Source organism: Nothoprocta perdicaria, unplaced genomic scaffold, assembly GCF_003342845.1.
Source record: "Nothoprocta perdicaria isolate Ctin4 unplaced genomic scaffold, notPer1 scaffold_27, whole genome shotgun sequence".
NCBI classification, from domain to species: Eukaryota; Metazoa; Chordata; class Aves; order Tinamiformes; family Tinamidae; genus Nothoprocta; species Nothoprocta perdicaria.
In genome coordinates, this window is record NW_020455499.1 from 4,656,043 (window position 1) to 4,676,812 (window position 20,770).

The window sequence follows — 20,770 nt, forward strand, 5'->3', positions numbered from 1 at the left end:
AAGCACGTATATGAAGCTGCATTCAAAAGCTGTACCACCACTTTTGGACTTCTGTTATATGAAATCCATAAAAGGCCCTAGAAATGTGCTAGCTCTCAACATTGCTTTGCTGCAGTCCATACTAGAAAGACTGCTGTGTGCCTGGGCTTAAAGCAAGAGAGGTTTTGCTCCGTGTTCATTTTGAGTAATGCCCTATTTTGCAAACATCAGCATTGCTTGGCTGGAAGCAATTCCCTTCATGGTATCTGCTCTACCTTTTATTTTATTTTTTATCAAAAATTATATTCCTTTCCCGAGTATCCTATAAAAAGAGAATGAAGAAGCTTGTACAGAGAAGGTAACAACATAAAGCAGTRCAGTTCTGTGTCAGAGCAGAGGTTCCTCTTGGTCGCTGTCCTTGTTGCATCCAGTCCAGGTGCCAGGGAAGGAGCCGAAGCTGCGGGCAGCCCTCCAGGCTTCCCGGGGGTCTCTCCCTGTCCCCAGTGATCTGCAGCAGAAGTAGTTTCTGAGCCAGAGGTGGTAGATACAAATGTTTCAGAAGCAATCAAAAAGGTTGATAAATAATTACGTTTATTGCTCTATTGCTGGTATTTTAAGGTGTGTGTATGGATGATTTATGCTCAGGAGAATGCCCTGAAAAACTCTGCTGTATTCTAGGGTGTCAGTTCCTGCCACTGGACTGTGGTTATTTCCAGCTCCTAAGTTTTATGTTTCAGAGGAAGGTATAAAAATCCTACAAAGGAACTGTGATTGTTACCTGACCCCATGGTGAGCTCAGAACCTTCTTATTCTGCTTCACCTTGTTCTGCTGCTGCTGTTGGTAGCAGTGGCACCAGCAAGCCCTGAAAGGTGGCAGTGATGCTGGGGTGCACCAAGCCTGTCCCACCACACAAAATACCAGGGTGCCGAGTGGAGGTAGGACGGGGATCTCATGATCATCTCGCCTGTGAACATGTTCAGCCTGAAAATTATTCAGGAGTTGGGAGTCAGTCAGGCTTCCAGAGCAGTGCTAGTTCCTTCTGCTCAGTGGCTGATGTTTTYTCTAAGGAAATGGTGAGAAGCTTCTCAGCTTTAAAGGTGTTCATCAGGTTCTCCAACACAGATGGATAGGGTGGTTGTGCCAACTTCTGCAACATCCTGTCGTCAGAAGATTCCCATGCGGCAAGGAGTTCTGTGCTCTCCAAGAAGCAGCTCTGTATCTTTATTTCTGTCTTCAGTTTGGAGAGAAGTTAAAAAGCTTTTCTGAGAAGAGAAAGTTTTGTCAGGAAGAATTCCCAAGCAAAAGCAATTATGTTCAAGTATAAACTTTCACGACTTGAATGTTTTGCAGCATTATTTTGCATCTACAGAGCATTTCTGCTGCAGCATCAGAGATTTAACACTTACAGATTGTCCCTGGGTAGCGTGGGGCAGCTCTTGCTGGTAACAGTCATTTGAAGTGTCAGTGCAGCCTAGGAAATCAGACTGGCCCTGCACTGCTTGGTTTGAAAGCTGTCAGCAAGGCAGAGCAGGTGCTTTGATTTGGAAGGTGCTTCAGCAACCCAAGGTAACGCTGCACGTTCAGTAATGTGGGCTCTGACCAGAGGTACTTTCTTGTTTGTCTTATATAAAATGAGCTTTAGCGGGTGAATGAGTCACTTGCCATCACTGGTGAGAATTTAACGTCTAGAGCAGAATGTTGGAGACACTGGAGATTTGGGCTAGATATTTCAAAATTGATGAATGCATTTGAGTACCCGGATTTTTCAGAAATTGTCCTTCAAATGTCACGATGGGAGCTGCTGAGCACTTTGAAAGCCGAGCCCTTTTTGCCATTTACCGAGTATTAAAAATTAGCTGTGTTAGAAATCTGTGTTACCACATGGCGTGTACTCGCTTTGTTGTGGATAAAATCTCTGTGAAGGAAGGCTGTAATTGATTAAAACTATTTTTCCTTTTAATTAAATGTGACACTTTTGGTGTGCTCCTCCATTACTCTCTCAATTATTTTAGGAATAGCAGGAGACTCTTTTCAAGAATCATTTCTTGGCAATGTGGCCCCTAATGTTCATTTCTCTTGATTTTGTGTGGTTGCTTTCATGGTCCATTACTAGGTGTACAAAGGCTAACTGTGGGCAAGAGAGATCCTTTGGACATAGATTATATCATTTTAAGAAAGATCCCCTTAGAAGATAAAATACTGATTGTCCTTCAGTTTGAGCAAAGGACTTTGCCACAGTGTTGGGCATACGATTAGAGTCTACTCAATTTTCTTGCTATAATTAGGTAGGACTGCCGTTTTCATTTCTGAAAGGATGCTCTAAGTAGAAAAAAAAGAAAGAGAAAAAAAGACCTTGCAAACTCATTCAGGTGGGTGGCAGGGCTGCATCCTGCATTAATCTCGCAGTCACAATTTGGGATTTCTTGGCTCGGAYGGTTCCTTTTTATGGTGCCTCCTGTCCGTCCTGCAGAACTCTGCAGCCCAAGCYGTGTAGCTCTTGTCTTTCTTCTTATCATGCAGAAACTTTCTTACTCGTGTTTCTTTATTCGCAAACTCTATCACTGATTGCTGTTGGCTAAAGCTCTGCCTGGCCAGGGGCTGCATTTCCCTCGGTAAATGGTCTCCAGAGTGACATGCAAGGACTGAGCTCCGGTGTTGCAGCTTTTCCCTACTCAGCCCTGTCCTCAGAGGGAAGGTCCAGCCAGCTGTAGCTGTGCATTTTACTATTAGAAAACAAACTAAAAAAGATCTTAGGGAGAGGATAACTGGCAAAAGAAAGAGTTCGGTGGCTGGGGTAATTCCCTTTGATTCAGCCTATCCAAATCTAATTTTCTTTTCCACTCGGTTCAAGTATAACCTTCTGCAACTGCTATAGTCATTATGGGACATTAGCTCAGAAATATGGCAGAGGATTTAGTTGCCACCTGGCCAGGGCTCTCAGGCTGGGTCTCCTTTTACCACCGGCAGAAAGAAGCAATTGGGGTACAGTAATTGGATGAGGGAAATCATCTCCTGCAGGGTCACTTGTTGCCCTTTTTAAAGAAAATGCCTATATGTTTTTGCAACTTGGCTGGGCCCTTAAGGTAAATGTGCTCAAGACTTTCAATCTTCCTGAGATCYGGAGTCCTTCCTTTCCAAAACTGAGTGGAAGATATTTCCTTTCCTCTCAGGAATGTTGTCAGGAAAATTATATTTAAGTGAGTCGGATAAGTAAATGAGGGCCATGTAAGCACAAAGTGCTGCTCTTTTGACAAGCAGCTGGAAACATAAACAGGTATTTAATATATCTGTGAGTAATTTCTTCCTTGCTAAGGAATAAAGCCCATAGAGGCTAAGCTATAAGCAAAAAATGAACATGTTAATGTTATTTCAGAAAAGAACAGGCAAAACCTGTAGAGGAGAGGAATTTCCAAACCTCTGCGAGCAGCAGAAATGCTGCAGAGGAAAAAATCATGAAAATTACTTGACAGAGGACTGCTAACTATCACGGACTTAAATAACAAATCAGAGTATCATAAAAAATCAATACTCAGGAACATAGGAAATAGAGATGGAAAAGATATATTGCATCATATTCTGCGTCCCCTGCCAGAGCGCAATTGCTCACTGCAGCTCCAGGTCCCTCATTTAGTCTCGCCCTGAACAGCCCGAGCAAAGGACCTTCCCTGCCTCTCTTGGGAGGCTCTGCCACTGGTCTCGCTGTCGGGGGATGTTTCCAGGCATTTCAGCTGAATTTAAGCTAAATTGTGCCCATTTCCCAAGCAGCAGTGCTGAAGTTGCCTCYGGGGTGGTTATGCCTGTGGAAAGGACTCTGCTGTCGTGGTGCTTTCCATATTGTTAAGAGAAGCACTAAGGAAGAGAGGGGTGTGGGGGTATGGAGAAGACCAGCTTGCGTGCCCGGTGGCTTTGCTTAGGAGGGAGGTTTTGCTGAAGAAGGAATACGTCATGCTCCTCCATCCCTCATTTCTCCTGTTACTGTGGAAGATCCTCACGCAGGATTTTTCCAGACTTTCTGCAGGCCTTTACGATAAGTCATTTAGAAATTCCAGCCGWGATTACTTTCTAGTCTGTGTCCTTATCCGTTATCTCATCCGAAGCCTGAAGCAGGCCAGTTCTGATGTCTTGCCATGTGTTAGCTAGTTTAACTGCATCTGAGCAGGGTTTGCCTTCATATTCATCCAGTAGCATCTGCATGGTGGGTGGCGAGACACCGGGTGCATTTCTTTCCCTAAAACCTTCCCCAGGAGCTGCCCTTTCCTCCCACGGCCCCTTTTGCTGTCTCTAAGGGCCAGCGAGCCCCTGGGGCACCCGGCATCACCCGCTTTTCTGTGCCGCAGGGTCTGGCTGCCAGATGAGGACCCTGGACAGCGGGATCGGCACCTTCCCGCTGCCGGACGCCGGGGCCCGTGCTGCCGGGCGCCACCTGGCCAGGCACGAGCCCGACGCGGACACGGACACGGACACGCTGGCGCCGCCGGAGCAGGTTCTGCTCCCCGCTCCTTTGGCAAAAGCCAAAACCCTCGAGCGGGAAGTGCCTTCRAGCACCAGGAGCCGGGAAGCGGCGGGAAGCGCCATCAGTCACTCGACATCGGATCCAGCCATGAGCGCCCAGGGCACCCGAGCTTTCCAGAGCCGCCTCCCCAAGCTGGCTTCCTCAGGTAAAACACTCATTGCCTTGGGAAGCTGGAGGGTATTGCTGTCCTGATCAGTGCTCTTGTGATCATGGCAATTGATAACAGGGATGGTAAATGCAGAGCAGAAAACAGTCGTCATCTGAAGCATAAGGTTAACAAGTTTGTGACCTGAGCTGACAGAAATGTTGCTGTGCATTGTGCTTATCTGTAACCCAGAAGGAAAAATATGGTAAGTGCTTAAGTCCTTCCCTCAAGAAAAAGAGTCCACGCAAGCCTTGGAATTGAACTGGAATAGGAAGGCAGATGGTCAGCAATATTCAGGATCTGACTTGGCCCCAAAGTACAAAGCATAAGCATGTTGTGACATTACAGAAAGACCCGTTCTAWGGACTTCTGATATTAGATTCAAGCGATGGCCTCCGCTGGCCTCGGTGCATAAATTCTGTCCCACGGAGTATACGGCCTTGATCTCAAGCAAGGCTCTTGCTGCTTTCCTGCATCATACAAATTATTTAAATATACACACATAAAACAGCTTATTGTCATTTATCAGCAGAGTGTGCATTTACTATAAACTGTAAAACAAAAGCTGACAAAGCAGTAAAGAGACTAATCCAGAAAAACACCAGCAAATAACTTTACATTGGTAAGTACTTCCATTGAAATGTCTTCAAATTGTTATAAATGCACACAGAGCAGCTGCATGCATTTTTTAAGCTTTTCAGGTTCCTAATGTGTATGTCAATAACAACAGAAATGATTACATATAGCGTTTATATCTGTAACAGACTAATTTTCATATTCAGAAGGTAAAAATGTTACAAACCTGAATAAAAGTAATCAGTTTAATGGGGAAAAGTACTTTTTACCTTGTCCAATGCAATGTCATTTATTTATTGGTGTTACATTAATGCACGAGCTGCTCTCAAGTTAGGAGTAGCTGAATAAATGCAGACGCAGAGGCTCTCCCCCCAGACAACTTCTGTTCCAAAGGGAGAAGTAACTATGAAGAAACCTTCCTCTGAACAGTGCTTTCTGGCAGGATGTAGCTTCAAGGTAAAAGTTGTCAGCCCTTTGCCAGCGTAAGCATTTGTTGCTCTTATAAAACTTGTGTTTAACTTGCATAAATCCCCGTCTCTCTAGCTCCAAGAGAGGATCCATGTAATTAACATGAGAGGTTAAATATCAAGTTTCAGCTTAGTTTAAGGCCATCAAATATGTGTTCTGTTAATAAGCAGATGTATAAATTGAGCCTGGGAGGGAAGAAGCCTATTTTATACATTCATAAGCGGCGTAAGAGAAGGATTCTAATTAAACTCCTTAGAAGTAAGTTGATTTAGCAATATTCCCAGCACAGTTTTGCAGTGATATAATGGACTGCAAACACGCGTTGCATGCTTCATTGAGACTCCCTGCTCTTTCAAATCCAAGCTAAATAAAAGATATTTTAGTACTTAGAATTTTTAAAAATAAATGTACTGTTAATTAATGGTAGAGCTAAGAAGGATTCAGCAGAGAAATCGTGGTTATAGATTATATGCTATATGCTTGAATAGCCACATGGGTGACCTCAATTCAGCAGTGCGCCATAGAGTAGACTCCATGATTAAACACTGTCATTATAACAAATTGAATGGAAACTGCAAGCATTGAATTGCTTCGTAAGAAGTCAGTGGCAGTAAGACTGTTCTGATCTTAATGCTAATATTCACAGCACCAACTTTGCAAGGTTTGTATCTTAATTAAATTGTCATGAAGAGATGTTTTAAAAGAAAACTGTATACATCAGATGGTGGAGTCAACTCATTCTTTACTAGAATATTTTCATTTTGTTTCCATTTCTTTGCCGCTCCCTCACTTTTTCATCCAAATTACAATTATCATTTTATTTCACATGCACCATACATCTTCTTTGATGTTTTGATTTTCCGTAGTGCCAATATAGCAAGTAGAAAGACAAGCTGATTGAGAATTTCTGCTGGAAAGGTGCTTCTAATTATATTTATGTTAACAGAGTGTTCTCTCTTTGAGAATATAAAATAGCTAAAACYGATTCTGCAATGCCTAGAAATAGTTATTGAATGTTGTTTGAATGAATTTTTTTAAATCTAATAAGGGAATTTAAAACTGTGCACATTTAAAACTGTGCCTTTCTCTTTGCTTGTTAAATAGAAAGGGCTTTGGATCAAATCTTGCCATGAAAGGTGCTGGAATTACCTTAATAAGCAAGTAGTTCCTTCAAACACTGAAGTAGTATTTGACATAGTAAAAGTATCACAACTTGACCCTGTTTTCTACTAAATTATGATTGACATACATAATTGACATAAAATACATGAGTACCACAACTAAAGTAAGTCTCTTAATGCAGGAATTGGTAACTTTGGAAAGCAAAATAGACGGGAACCAAGCGCCGAGACTGCTGCCTCGTTCGAGCGTTATGAAGAAACTGTGGAAAATCGGGAGGCTCTTCCAGACTGGACCAGCAAGAAAACTACTAAAACACAGGTAGGAATGAAGGRGAGTAATCTATTAAAGGAGAGATATACTGCAGTGGAAAGGATCAGAAACGGTGAATGTTTCTGATACAGTGGAAAGAGTAATTAACAATCTCCTAACTGCATTTGCTTTATCCCCCTTCATTAGCAATCTCATTATTTATTAATAATAATCCAGTACCCTAAGGTCCCTCGTGCACACACTTTTCAACATGTTTTACTCAGTATTCTCCCAGGCGCTGTATAACCACGGAAATAGAGGAGCTTTAGCCAGTTTGCCTCTTTAGGAAACTTGATCCCGTTTGTTTGCTTGCCATTAGAGACRTGGATCTGTTGGGGCTTTTTTTCCCAAGTCTAGTTTCCTTCTCTGCACAGCAGCAGGCTTGGAGCAGCTGTGCTATGAAGCAGCGTGAAAAGGAAAATATTCTCACATTTTTTTCTGAGTGTTTTTGGTTAGTCCATCCATCCTTCAATCTTGAATCTGAAAACTACAAGGAAGAATGAATAGGCAAATGCATGTACCTGCGTAAGAGCCACCAGCAAGCTATTAACCCACAGCGTGCCAGGCTCCAAGCCTTGGGGGAAGCTGGGGCCCGGCAGCTTGGCAAAGGGAAGGGAGAACTGCTCGGGAAAGGGGGCATCATGGCAAGGAAGAGCTCGAGGAAGAGCTCAGGCTGCCAGCTAATCAGCCTGGCATTACGAGAGGCTTAGACATTGCTTAACTGTTCCGCTTGTTTGCCTTCTCCATCACAGTTTCTTGTGGCTTTTTTATATAGCCCACGCTCTGGGTGTTTTGGGGAGAGACAAAGAAACTGTTTTGCACCTTTAGATAGGCAATTTGGCTTAGGTATTTGGTGCCATTTGTACCTGTAACCTGTAAGGCACAGAGATTAATTTAACTAAGTTAACCTCAGCCTTAGCTTCCCCCATCCCCGTTTTCTGGATTTTATTCTACCGAGTGGCTGCTCCAGAGATGCTCAAGTGCTTCCTGGGTGGGAACCTGTCAGGACCAGCCATCCTCTTTGCTCCCAGAGCAAAGCCCTTAGGGGTGAGGAAACAGCTGYGTATTAAGGGCTTTTCATCACTATAACATAGATACCAGGGCCAGGGGGCATGAATTTAGGTTGAATTTAAGATTTAATGCTCAGTATGGAAAATGCAAGTCCTGTCCACTGGCCACCCTCACTGGTTGCCTGCAGAATTGCTGACATTGCTTCAGACCTTTGGGTGCTGGGTAAGCATCTTGCACCTTCCAAATCCCTCCAAATACTGCTGATGCTTGAGAGGTTTTAAGTTTGAGCTTGGTGGATGAAATAATCTGAAGAAAGCAGGTGGATCTGACAGCAATGTTGCAATGTAAGCCTCTGTAAAAGGTGGGCTCTGTCTGCTGGACYATCTCAGAGGATTCAGCAGGACGGGAATGTGTTAATTCCCCCACATCAGACTGATGAGTATTTACCGAGGGATAAGCAATTAGTTATACTGGTAAAACAGACTTCTCACCACTTAAACTCTCTGTTTACCCTGCATGATGAATGTTAAATGTTCCCTTCCTAATATCCCCGTCTGCGTTATTTTGATATATGTACCTCATCTGAACGATTGCAACGCTGTGATTTGTCCAGGACCGAGCTCCGAGGGTGTGCACTTACTCTGCCAGCAGCAGTGACACCGAGACAGAGCCAGACTATGAAACAAATTATTTTAGAGCTGCAGGAGAGAAGTTAGCAGAGTTAACAAAGAGCAACAAACAAGGTAATTGAAATTATGCACATGAGAAATGTGTATCTCTCATCTCCACGCTGGCTGCGGCGGATAGTGTCCTTCATTGGACTGTTGTCTGCCCAGTTTCCACTTTTCACACCTTTCTTTGCTCTGTTTTTTCATTATGTGCCTTTTTTCCTCTCTTCAGCTGCTTTTGCTAGCTCAACCTTTAGGCTTTCATGTATAAATCCTTGCAGTGAAATTACAGTCTCTCCAGTCTCTTACGTTAGTACAAAATTTAAAAGATGACTGTAAACATAGGTCTTTTTTTTTTTTAATAGCAAGTTTAAACACTCAATGCAAAGCCATAGTTCTCTAGCCTCTGCATCAAAGTTGCTTTGGTTTTGATGCTATAGGGAAGATCCTGTCAACCTCCTTCCTCTATATAGCCATTTTCAAGTGCCACACTTTTTCTGCAAGAATCAATGGCCACTTGGAATTTACTGAGTTCCRGTAGATGAAAGCACGTGGGTGAAGTTCTTGGACTAATAGTTCTCTGTGTGTTTAATAACCCAAGAAATTGCTGCCTTCCCTTGGCCGTGCGATGCTGCCAGCTGCCCCTTGGTTCAGCGCGTGTCCCCTATCCCAGCTCAGCAGCCACAGGTGATAAATCCTGGCAAGTGCAGAGGCCAGCACAAGGTCTTGGCACCGCTGAAGCCCTGAGAGCTTAAGCAGCATTTCAGTGATTCGGAGGATTTGYGGTGCCCCTCTGCGCTGCAGAGAGCTTGACCTGGCAGAGATCAGCAGCTAGAGCAGCTGCCGCAGCGTGGAGCGCGTTAAAGACGCCCTGGACAGATGGATGTTGTAGACACACTTACTGTGCACTTCAGTGTCTCCTGGGAGTTTGCCTTAAATGTTTGGCATTTTCAGAGATAATCCGTTTTATGTAAGTCCCCTGCGGAGAGAACAAGGTAAGAAGCCAGGATCATTTATTTGCATTGCTCCTGTAACTTGGTATTTTTAACCTCTGTGAAATGTTGCAGGTAATTTAACTTGGCTTGTAAACACTTTTGATACTTTTTGCAAATCATTCTTGAATACAAGAGAAATGTGTTTTGTCTTGGAGGTAGATAGGCAATTTTTTTTATTGATTAGAATTAAAAAAAAGGATTGTAATAATATGTAAGTAGTTGCATTAAATGAAGGTTGATTCCAAGTTAACTGATATCTAAACATGATGTGAGGTCATCAGTTTATTGAGCTATTTAGTATATATAACCGATTAAGTTACTAAATTAATATACTTAAATTCATATACTTAAATTGCTGTTGAAGACAAATAGAAAAGATAATTATGAAGCATTATTGCAAAAGTAGTTCTGCCATAAYAACGCCTTTTAGAATCAGGATTTCTGCGCTTTGCTCTATTAATGCAATTCCCACATCGTATTAATAACAATACTTTATTCCATCCTGTGCTCAAAGATCTCCGTTTCTTTATGTTCACAAGTGATATAACCTCAAAACATCCACAGGAGGACGAGGCAGCGGCTGCAGCAATGCAAGACATGGAGAATGTTTTTGTATGCACAGATTGTTGTTAGATGAGTCTTCAGAACATTAATGAACATTCCTGCTATGGCACTTTCTGTGAACTTTCTGTTTTAAAGCTGAAAAAAAAAAGTTATTTTCATTTTCCATTTCTGAGCAGGGAGCTGGACAGCTGGGAGGCTGCCTGCCTGGTGCTACTGAAGGTCCCTGATAAGCCCTGCACTGGTTGAGTGGACTTTGCAAGAGACTCCCAGAACATTGGCCAACCTTATGAAGAGAGTCAATAGAGCAGTGGGGAATAAACCAAATACTCCAAGTTCTTCTGGTTCCCCCTTGAGAACAGTTTGATTCTGATTTCTCAAAGGTTTTATCCCAGTGCAGCTCTGTTGGAGGCACTGGAGACAGGAGCTCTTCTAGTGCTATGAGTTAAAGGGTGTAATTGAAGTTTGTGCAGTATGAAGAAGGAAGCAAATGATCTCTCCCCGGGCTTGTTCTTGAAGATGCAGGAATTTTATTTGGTTTTGTTTGGATCTTTAGTATGAGTTTCGAGCCTTGGTCTTTGGAGACTGAGCTTTTACTCTTTTACTTTTTTTTTTTTTTTTTTTTTTTTGGAATTCCAGCAGGATCTATAACATTTGCATAGTGCCTCTTTCTTATCTTGTTCATGCATATTTTATGCTATTGTTTTCATTATCTAAAAATGCAATGAAAAAGGATTTTCAAAAATAGACCAAAAGATGTGCTAAAGGAGCTCAGCACATCTGCCTGGTAGGGCTTTTGAGAGAGAAGTATGAAAACTTMCAGCAAAAAACAAATAGAAAGATCCTCCCAATTTAACCATCATTAGTAATTCCAAAAGAAAGAAACTGCCTTCTTCATCATGTTGAATGGGAAGTATGAGCCTCTATCTGTATTAATTGGAGAGTTAGGAGATAGTATTTTAATGCCTTTATTACTGTTAAATTTCAGATGCCTTAAAAACACTTGAAATACATTTTGAAAACTGCAAAAATAACATATTGGTTTTTATATCTCTTGCAGCTGATCAAGAGAAACAAAATCAGAGAAAGTCTTTTCTGGGCAACCCCATGTCAATCTTGGATTTATACCAGCATAGCCTCTATGCCCATTTTGGAGAGGAGGGACCCGAGCACTTAGCACGTTACAGTCTGATTGAGCAGCTGAGTGGAGCTTCCAGTAAAGACAGCAAGGCCAAGGAGAGGCCCCATGTGAGTTACCATGACTTTTATAACATTGCTTCTCATTTCCTTCTTGATTATTTGTTTTATTTTTAATKATGTATTTATTATTTGTTTTTGCTCAGTAGTGTTTTACTGAAACCAGGAAAGAAACTATGACCTGAAGAAGAGTGAAGAACTAAATATTTYTCAGAGTGTCACCTTCTGATATGCATCTGTTGTAAATTAAGACATTCTAAATTAACAGGTGAAGACAGGCTAGCACTAGCACTCTCATGTAAGAGAGCAGTTGACATTTAGGTTAGCAAGAAAACACAGAATTTAACAGTGTGCCTGCTCCGTGGCATACAGACAGCTAATATTGTGCAGCAGCACTTGCAGTAAGGGACTGAAGCTGAATGGCTGAAAATTCAAATGAAATGGTGCTATGGAAGTCGGTTGAAAAGTGTGCTGGAAAGTGTGGAAATGTTAGGTCTGGAGCTGCTTTTTTGAGGGTTTTAAGCAAGCTCTAACAAGACTTTTCTATTTTGCTTGACAACAGAGCCTCCAGCCATCAGCCACTGAAGTCATTCTGCCTATATGTTAAATCTCTCTCCCTGGCTCTTCTTTTTCCTCTGTGATATAAGCTCTTTTACTTCCCTGTGTGAAACTGAGCACATTTGGGGTATGTTACAGTATAGACAAGGGTGGTAGAGTAAAATAATGAACGAGCTGCTGCTTGCAGCACAGCTTGAGAAGATCCCTGGGTTGTGTCACCTCGGAGATGGTCAATCCCTTCCCCGGAGCTGGCGCCCTGCAGCTCTCGGGCAGCTGGCCCAAACCAGCAGTGCCCGTTTGTCCTGGACCCACCGGCAGGAAAACCCTGCCCAACTGCTGCTTAAATTGACTCCCCAGCTTCCAAAGGAAGGGAAATCTGAAACGTATCTGCCTCGTTGCCCCATCCACCAGATCTCACTAGTGTCTGGWCTGCAGCTCGTCCTGAATATGTTCGAGTTGTGTTACAGAGCAAAATGTAAAGAATCTGGCTTCAGAGTGGGGAAGAAGAATAGGGGAAAAAGGTAGCAGGACAGTAATAAAAAGGAGAAGAATCACCTCGTCATCCACTTAATTCCTCCTCTTGTACATTTAGAGATCCACAGCTCAGTTATGCTGACAAGATGAATTTTATACAAACACATACATATATATACAGCAACATATATATATATATTTCAGTTCTGCCTTCTCAAGCCATATATACATATACAGTTCTGCCTTCTCAAGGACAAAGTCTCTTGCTATTAACACAGCAATTAGATTGCTTTTCATTATATTGAAGTGGCTAAGAATTGCGTTTGTTTTTAATTCATTCTTMTAGTGCATTTCTTATACATGGCAGATCTTTGCAGAGTGCCCAATCAGCACTAAAACTTAAATAAAACTCATTAAAATAGCTGTGGGGTCCGTGTAAAAATCCATCATTAAATGAGAAGGTAACAGGTATGGCTCAGCACTTGCATTTGTCATGCATTACATTGAGGGGCTTTTGAGATTACTTTTTGAGGATTTGAAAAAGCTCTCCAACCAGTATTGCCTCTCAGTGAGCACGACAGCTCAATAAAGCACTGGAGATTTGCCTATTAGTATTAAACTTTTCAGAATGACAAATGAGGAGCAGTGACCATGAAGAGCAGGTTGCCACCAACTCCTTGTTTGAACCAGCACAGCAAATTTTTCTCGGCTGTAATTTGTCCAACGCAAGAAGGTCCCTGGTCTGTGTGTGATCTGGAACATTGCACACAAAACGGGGGGGCATCAGAAACTTACTGCCAGCAGACACATTTTGAGCGGAGAAAAAAGAGTAGTTTTCATCCGTAGTATTTGGCATTTTAGAAAAGAAATGTTACGTGTTTAAAATTTGATTCCAGAATGGTGTGTGTGAAACCTTTAAAAATCAAGGCAAGTGTCAGGCTGGACGAAATGAGCTTTCTCTGCTGGTGGAGGAGGCTCCCTCTRCTTGTGCTGGATCCGTGACACTGGCCCGTGGCACCAGTAAGGTGCTGGTTTCAGACCGGCAGCTCTAAGGAGATGCTGTGTTAACGCAGATTCACCGTCCCCCCCGTTGTCCTCCTTTCCGTGACCGTGTTCAGCAGGGTTAATCCCCAAAGCGTGCGCACCACAAGTGGTTTTGTCAGGCAAAAAAGTGCTGCCCAGAGGACTCAGGAGGGCAGCAGTAGGTGGGCAACACTGGTTGTGGTGGGCTGGCAAGTCGAGAGGCTCCTGCACATTGAAAATGTTCCTTGCCCCCAGTTTCTGTGTCTGCTGAGACTTGAAGGGTGTCCTGGTTAGACTCCCTTGCACTACAGCACACCTGGTGATGCATTGGTGTTGACTGGGGAAACATGTTCTGAAAATAATGTTGTTCTTTTGCAAACTGCTGTGTTTCAGGTAAGAAAAACAAATCACAGCTTCAAAGCAAGGAATAAAGCACGTTGAGTCATGAATGCAGAACTTGCATCTAAATTAAAGGCCATGGTATATTTTTTCCTCCAAGAGGATTTCCAAAACTGGAAACGCAATTATTTTTTATATAATAATCAATTAATTTTAATTAAGCAGTAACTTCTCTGATGTCGTATAGCATGTGCAGCCCCTGAGCCCACTGTCGCTCCTGCCTGGGCAGTGAGATTTCAGTGGGGCCAAGAGGAAAGAGCCGCTTCTCTGGCTTGGAGCAGTAACTGGTTGTGCCTTGAACAGTTTGTGAATTGGTCACTACTGCATTTTCACTGTGACAAAATAATTTCACATATTAAATAATTTACTCTTTAGAGTCTAAAAGCACAATGATTTATAATTTTTATAATTATKGATGAACATATTTTGTGATTAAATGAGAAGTGATGCAAGCCTCCATTGTCTTCTTTTCTTCCCATGGACAAGGAACTGATTTAGTTAAAGATTTTATTACTTTATYATCCCTTTGATCACACAACATCCTGAAGAATGAGTTTTCCTCTCTAACCTTACCAGCCACCCCATAGTTTTTGTAGTACAGCCTTTTGTCCTTCCCTTTATCGCTGCCTATTATTCCACTTGACTCATCATCCAGACTTTCTTATTTCAAGGCATGACTTGATGAACACTTTAAAGAAAAGATCCTTCAAGGTTTAGAAACCACCAGTTTCTAAATCCTGTTGCTTTCCCTCAGTTACAGATACACATGAGAAATGTGACCTTCTCTCACGGTCACAGTGTTGACTCCATCAGCAATTTAACTGCAGGCTCAATAACTCCCGAGGCTCTCTACGTGCCTGGGGCACGTCCTCCTCAAGGCAGCAGCTTTGGCGGGTGTTATACAGGTCATTCATGAAGGAGATAGGATGCTCACATCACCGTGTCTCTCAATCCAAGTGGATTTCACAGAATCACAGAATGGTTGATGTCAGAAGGGGCCTCCAGAGACCATCTAGTCCAACCCCCTGCTCCAGCAAGGACACCCAGAGGACAGGGCACRGGGCGGCATCCAGGTGGGTTTTGAAGACCTCCAGAGAGGGAGGCTCCACAACCACCTTGAGCAGCCTGTGCCAGGGCTCTGTCACCCTCACAGGAAAGAAGTTCCTCCTCACATGCACATGGAACTGCCTGTGTTTCAACAACATTGGCCCTTGTCCTGTCACTGGCCACCACTGAGAAGAGCTTGGCCCCTTCCTCCCTACATTGACCTTTCAGGTATTTATACACATTGATCAGATCCCCTCTCAACCTTCTCTTCTCCAGGCTAAACAGGCCCAGCTCGCTTAGTCTTTCCTCGTAAGATAGATGCTCCTGTGCCTTAATCAATGAATCAGTTAATTAATTTTGGAGCTTGCTGGCAAGTTGCAGAACTACGGCAGTAAGTGAAGCACAGGTAATAAGGAAGGATTGTTTCAGGGAGATGGTGTGTGCGGTGCTTGGGATGGAGAGCTGTGCTCTTCCACTGACCAGGTACGCTTAGGGAGGATTCTGCTTACCTCTGTGCRTGGGGGACAACGTGGCTGGCCAAAGTGCAAATAAATGGGAATAAATCCCAGTCATTCACCTGGCTGTTGTGGTTTAGGATGATTTGTTTTATGTAAGGAATCGGTGTATGAGATGATTGCACAGGTTTAGGGAGCTGGTTTCTTCAGTTTATTCGTGTCAACATTAGGTGAGGCCCTAGAAACACAGATACAAATCGTCAGGATCAGGTATCCTGTCATCCTCCCAGTCATTTACTGTTTTTATGCCTTTGTATTTGATCTTCAAACCCAACACCACGTTGGCTCGGGGTGGGTGTAGAAGATCCCAGAGCAGTTTTGAGGAGGGCAGCTTTACAGAGCGGGGGTAAATGGCACAACAGGCTCTTGGATCCACATGAGGCTCAAAAACTCCCCAAAACTGGACTCTGTGGCTTCCTTTGTGCRTAATCCAAGGTTTCCCATCGTCGGATGGGCCGCACAGAGCTCCCTGCACCCCAAGAAAGGCTGAGTAATTAGCGGAGCTCATGTGGGATCTATTGTCAGGGGAATCTCCTGCGTGACAGAAACCACAGGAGCACGATCTGGGAAGCACCCAGTTTGCCATACCACTCGTAGGAGTATTGCAGAATTAAAAATATTTTTTCTAGCCGCAAGTCTGATTGAAGTGAGTGTGGGAAAATATTAAATGAGGCTAGGATGTCTACAGACATCAACAAATCCCATGTCTGTACATGCTTTTTTTCCCCTCCATAGGGTACATTCGCGTTCCGAGATGTGCTACAGTCTCACATTCCTAATCAGACCTTATTTTATCTAGTGTCTTGCCATCAAAGCTGCCTCCGAAAAGAAAAGGGGAGAGATTGCAAAACAAGCAATTTGAAGGCTGCCAGGCATCTCCTGGGACCACAGTCTCGCTTGACGTGTATCATTTAAAAGAAATGTTGTGTAGTGTGGGAGAACACTCTTACAGTTAGCCCGAGGTGCTAGATTGGCAGCAATAAAAAGCTGCAGTTACAGAGACTCATTTCTCTCCCTATGCCTTTTTCCTGAAGCAGCTGGGGCTTCTTATACCACTGAGGGTTTTGGAGAAACAGGGTGATCCAGCAGCAAGGGCGATGGCATTTGCCTTAACTTTATTATGCTTTTTAAATGGTCAGAACAAGGCAAAAGGCCATTTGTGAGACGGAGCTGACCCGTTAAAAAACAAAAAAGTTTAATAGGAAAAAAACACTCTGGAAAAACTCAGTTTTAATCTCTTTGCTGTGTTTCTGACACTGAAGGACTCCGCAATTTTAGCACCGCGCCACCCAACCCCGTCTCGGCCAGCCCTCCAGCTGGTGGAAAGTGCTCCCAATGTTACATTTGTCCTGGGTATTTATGGGAATGGGTGGGTGGCAACATTTTATCTCGAGCGTCTTTTCTYGCAGGCTTTTAAAAGTGCCCGTGGATACTGGTGCGGAGCCCGGCGCGGGGCAGCAGAGCGCAGGGCCCGCTCCGCACRGAGCCGGGAGCGGCTCGGATGGATCTGGGAGAAGGGACGGGGCTGCTCTTGGTGCCAGCACCGAGCGCTCGCTCCGTCCCCGCATCCCACCCGCCTTGCGTGTTTGCCCAAATACCTGGAGATTACGTAAGGATGCAAGGGGTACAACGGCACAAGCAGATCCTTGCTCGTCTAGTGAGAACCAGAAGTTCCTCCTGAGGGGCAGGAGTGTTTGCGAGCTGCTTTCCYGGAGTCAAAGATGCTCGGAGCCGTTTTCCTGTTTTCCGCAGGTTTGGCGGAGAGAGCTCCTGTGATTTGCAGCCTGGCCCAAAGTGCACGGATGTTTCTGCCATTTGTAACCAGACCCTCTCCCGCTCTCCCTCTTTGGAGATGGAGCTTTGGGGTTCGTTTCCTTCCGTGYCAAACTGAAATTCCAGAATAATATTGTAGGCCCAAGTGGATTTCAGGGCTCATTAACAGTGGCAAATGAAAAATATCAATGAGTTTATAAGATAATATAATTGTTGTAATAGTGGAAATGATGTTAGTAATAAAAGGAAAAGGTAAAAAATAATTTGAATACAATAAACACTGCATTGACTCGATCAAGATAAGAGCAGGAGGGCACAAGGGGTGCTCAAGAGCTCTTGGTTTTCTGAAACTGSGAAATCTCTTGACTCCGAGAGGAGCATCTATCAGCTCAGTTAACTGAGAAGAAAAGTGCTGCGATAGGTTTGTGAATTATTTTTCCATYTGAAACGGGCCTCCTTCATCTCTAATAGTGATGTGTCTTTTTGCATAACACACACATTGTGAAGGGAGGGGTAGGAAATGACGGATCTCTTAATATGAGAGTTATATTCTCAGCTGAATACATGAGGGATAAGTTACACTGCTGATGCTAGTGGGAACTGTGGCAGAGCAAAATGTACGAGGAAATTATTCCTTTTTTTTTTTTAAGAGCATGCTTTTTCTTTCTGTATGTACACAGGAGATACTATCCTGATCAACATACAAAAAAAGAAGGTGAAGTTTTTGTCCAACATCTGCAAAAATCATATTAAAATATTTTGAAGTTGTTTCTGATTCGTTCCACCAGCTATTTTCATCTCCCCGAAGTAATTCACCTTTTATTTAATGGAAAAGTTATATTGGATTTTATGCAGTATGACAGCCAGATTTTCTGCCTCCTGATGAAAATATTAGTTAAATATTTTTTGTGAACCCAACCACCTAATTTACAGGAAGTCCCAAATTTTTTTACTGAATATATTTTTACCRTATATTCAGTCCTTGATACATGAATTCCAGTTTCTGTGCTCCATCCCTATTATTTTAATGGAAAACAATGTTAGTATTTGGTAAGAGAAACAAACACRGGATTTAGCAGACTAAGAGCAATAAGCGACACAGATTATTTGGGAAGTTTMTGGGATTTAGCCGTGTAGCTTTAACGTCTTCAGTAACCATCACTGCGATACATCCCGGCAGCTCCGCTCCCAGACAYGTCCCTTCTGCTCCGGTTTCCTCCACTCTTTACCTGATCAGCACTAAAACTTCTGGATATGACCAAAAACTGTAGCCTTAAGGATCTCCCTTGACGCTCATGTGTCATTCTCAATAAATAACGCCCCCCCATTATGTCCATACTGGAAGACAAACTCCGTGGCTGCAGAGGAGGTTTCAGGATGAAGGCCTGTGTCTTCCTGAGTATCTGCAGGACAGATACTGTGTTCTTGTTTTCTCTCCCATACCTAGCTGGGTGCTCCGTGTATTTGCTAAGGGGGAAGGGAGCTGATGCTGATGGAAGCTGCTACTGGCACATAGTGTCACCAGCTGCGCAGGGTCCTGTCTCCTTCAKGGTGTCCAGGACCACGCTCGTTCTCCACCACAGCCTAAAACCTCCATCCCAAGAGGGGAATGCTCCGCACTCCAGATTCCATGGAGCTCCTGCCATTCCTCTTGGAGATAGTGTTTCTTTTGCTTCCATATCCTGGTTCCCTGGGGAGATGCATGGCATGGAGTATGGAAGTCAATGGCTCCAAGGAGCTGGATTTATGAATGCATCATTATGTAGATAACTGCTACCCATACGTGCACAGGAGCAGGAACTAGTCACTGCCCACAGGCCATAGGATGGAGACCATGGAACTTCTCCAAAGCATCTGGAGAGCTGGAGGATATGCAGAAAGAAACACAGAGCCCTGATTCGGGGCAGTCCAATAGAAACAAAATCAGAGACAACTTCAATTGATATATCAGAGTCTGGCCTGCTGTTGCTGGTGGCATCAGCATTTGCTAACCTGTGCAAAGCCAATTCTGCGAGTCAGTTGGGACTTTAACAAACCTATTTCAGATTGTATTTTGGAAGAATATCAAGGATGGGGGGAACTGGTTGTGTTCTGTTCATTGCAGCAGATGGTATCCCATTTGGTGTTTGTTAGCTTTGTTTGCAGCTCAATATTTTGTTTCTAGGGGAACTCGGTAAGTTAAATAATTTATCTCTCTAATGCATTAGGAGTCTGATCCAAAGTCTACTGAAGTCAGTGCAAAACATTTGATTAGCTACCACGTGTACTGGTTCAGRTGCCAGGTCCTGTATGTTGAACTGCATTTCAGATGCTGCCTAGTGAAGAGAACACAGGCCTCTGTCTCTCCATGGAGAATTTTCCGGCTGCAAAGAAAAAAATAAATATTCAGACAGTGACAAAGAGCTTTGCAGTTAGAGTGCGGGACTGTGAAGATCAGATAATGTTCTGGTTGACTGCTAAGCATCTCTTGCTATTAAATGCCCTACCTTTAAATAAAGAATATGAACACAACTGCCAGTTACACTCAGGATTTAATCCAGTATTGCTGGCAGGATGCTTTAAGGTCTTGGAGGGCCCTATAGCAGGGCTAAGCAAATAATCATTATCACTTAATATTCCCCCCGAGCGCAGGATCGGATCGTGCAGTGCGAGTGCGGAGCGCAGACACGGCCCCTTTGCTGGGGCACTTTCCAGTGTGGGGGCAGATCCCACATCCCAAAGTGGCTCCGGCATCAGACCCGCCGAGCGGCCGCCCGGGAGCCCTCGTTGCAGTGTCTGCACCTGGGRCCTTCGTGGCATTCACACGGCTGAATTGCTGAAAACACTGACAAATATAACATTTTAAAGACTTGTATTGAAATAAACATCAGTGCCTCTTAATCTCCACCAGGACTTTTCAAATCATTAGTTTGCTAATACAAGCACTACTTGATTCTGTATTTTTGTCCAAAGTTTGCTGTTTATGTCATATTTAGTCACTGACAGAACAAGTGCTTATTAGCTCTACCGAGTGAATTCCAGTTGTATTTTAGTCCTCCTAGTGGCCTGCTATATTAGCAATATTATAATCTTTATTTTAGGCACAGGAACATGTTCCATATTACTGGTATCTCCAACAGTTTGCAGTGCTAATGCTGCAGTAACACTTGCGTGTTGCTAAGGTCAATCTATCTTTTAAAACATATGTCYAACAAATCCACCCAGGCTATCCATCACTTACACATTTCTGGCTTTATACCCAAATTGTAGCAAAATTGATATATAAGAACACCGCGTTATCCTGCCACGATCGAGAAGCCCATAGTGGGGACGGGACCGCAATGGGTTCCTTACATTGAATTCCCACTCCCAGCCTTTTGGATCCTGCTGCTGCTAAGCCAGGACCTTGCTGGGAAGGGGATGGTGGACAGGGCAGGCTCTGTATCATGTTTCTGCT

General features: G+C 43.5%; 1 protein-coding gene across 1 annotated transcript in view; it reads left to right on the top strand.

Annotated features, from left to right (window-relative positions):
* Positions 1–20,770, top strand: part of LOC112948595 (nck-associated protein 5-like) — a 50,012-nt gene that overhangs the window by 19,364 nt on the left and 9,878 nt on the right. Inside the window, exons 4-7 of the mRNA XM_026040862.1 lie at positions 4,318–4,638; positions 6,986–7,122; positions 8,738–8,867; positions 11,409–11,596. Coding sequence (XP_025896647.1) covers positions 4,318–4,638; positions 6,986–7,122; positions 8,738–8,867; positions 11,409–11,596 — 776 coding nt within the window. The remainder of the gene's footprint in view (positions 1–4,317; positions 4,639–6,985; positions 7,123–8,737; positions 8,868–11,408; positions 11,597–20,770) is intronic.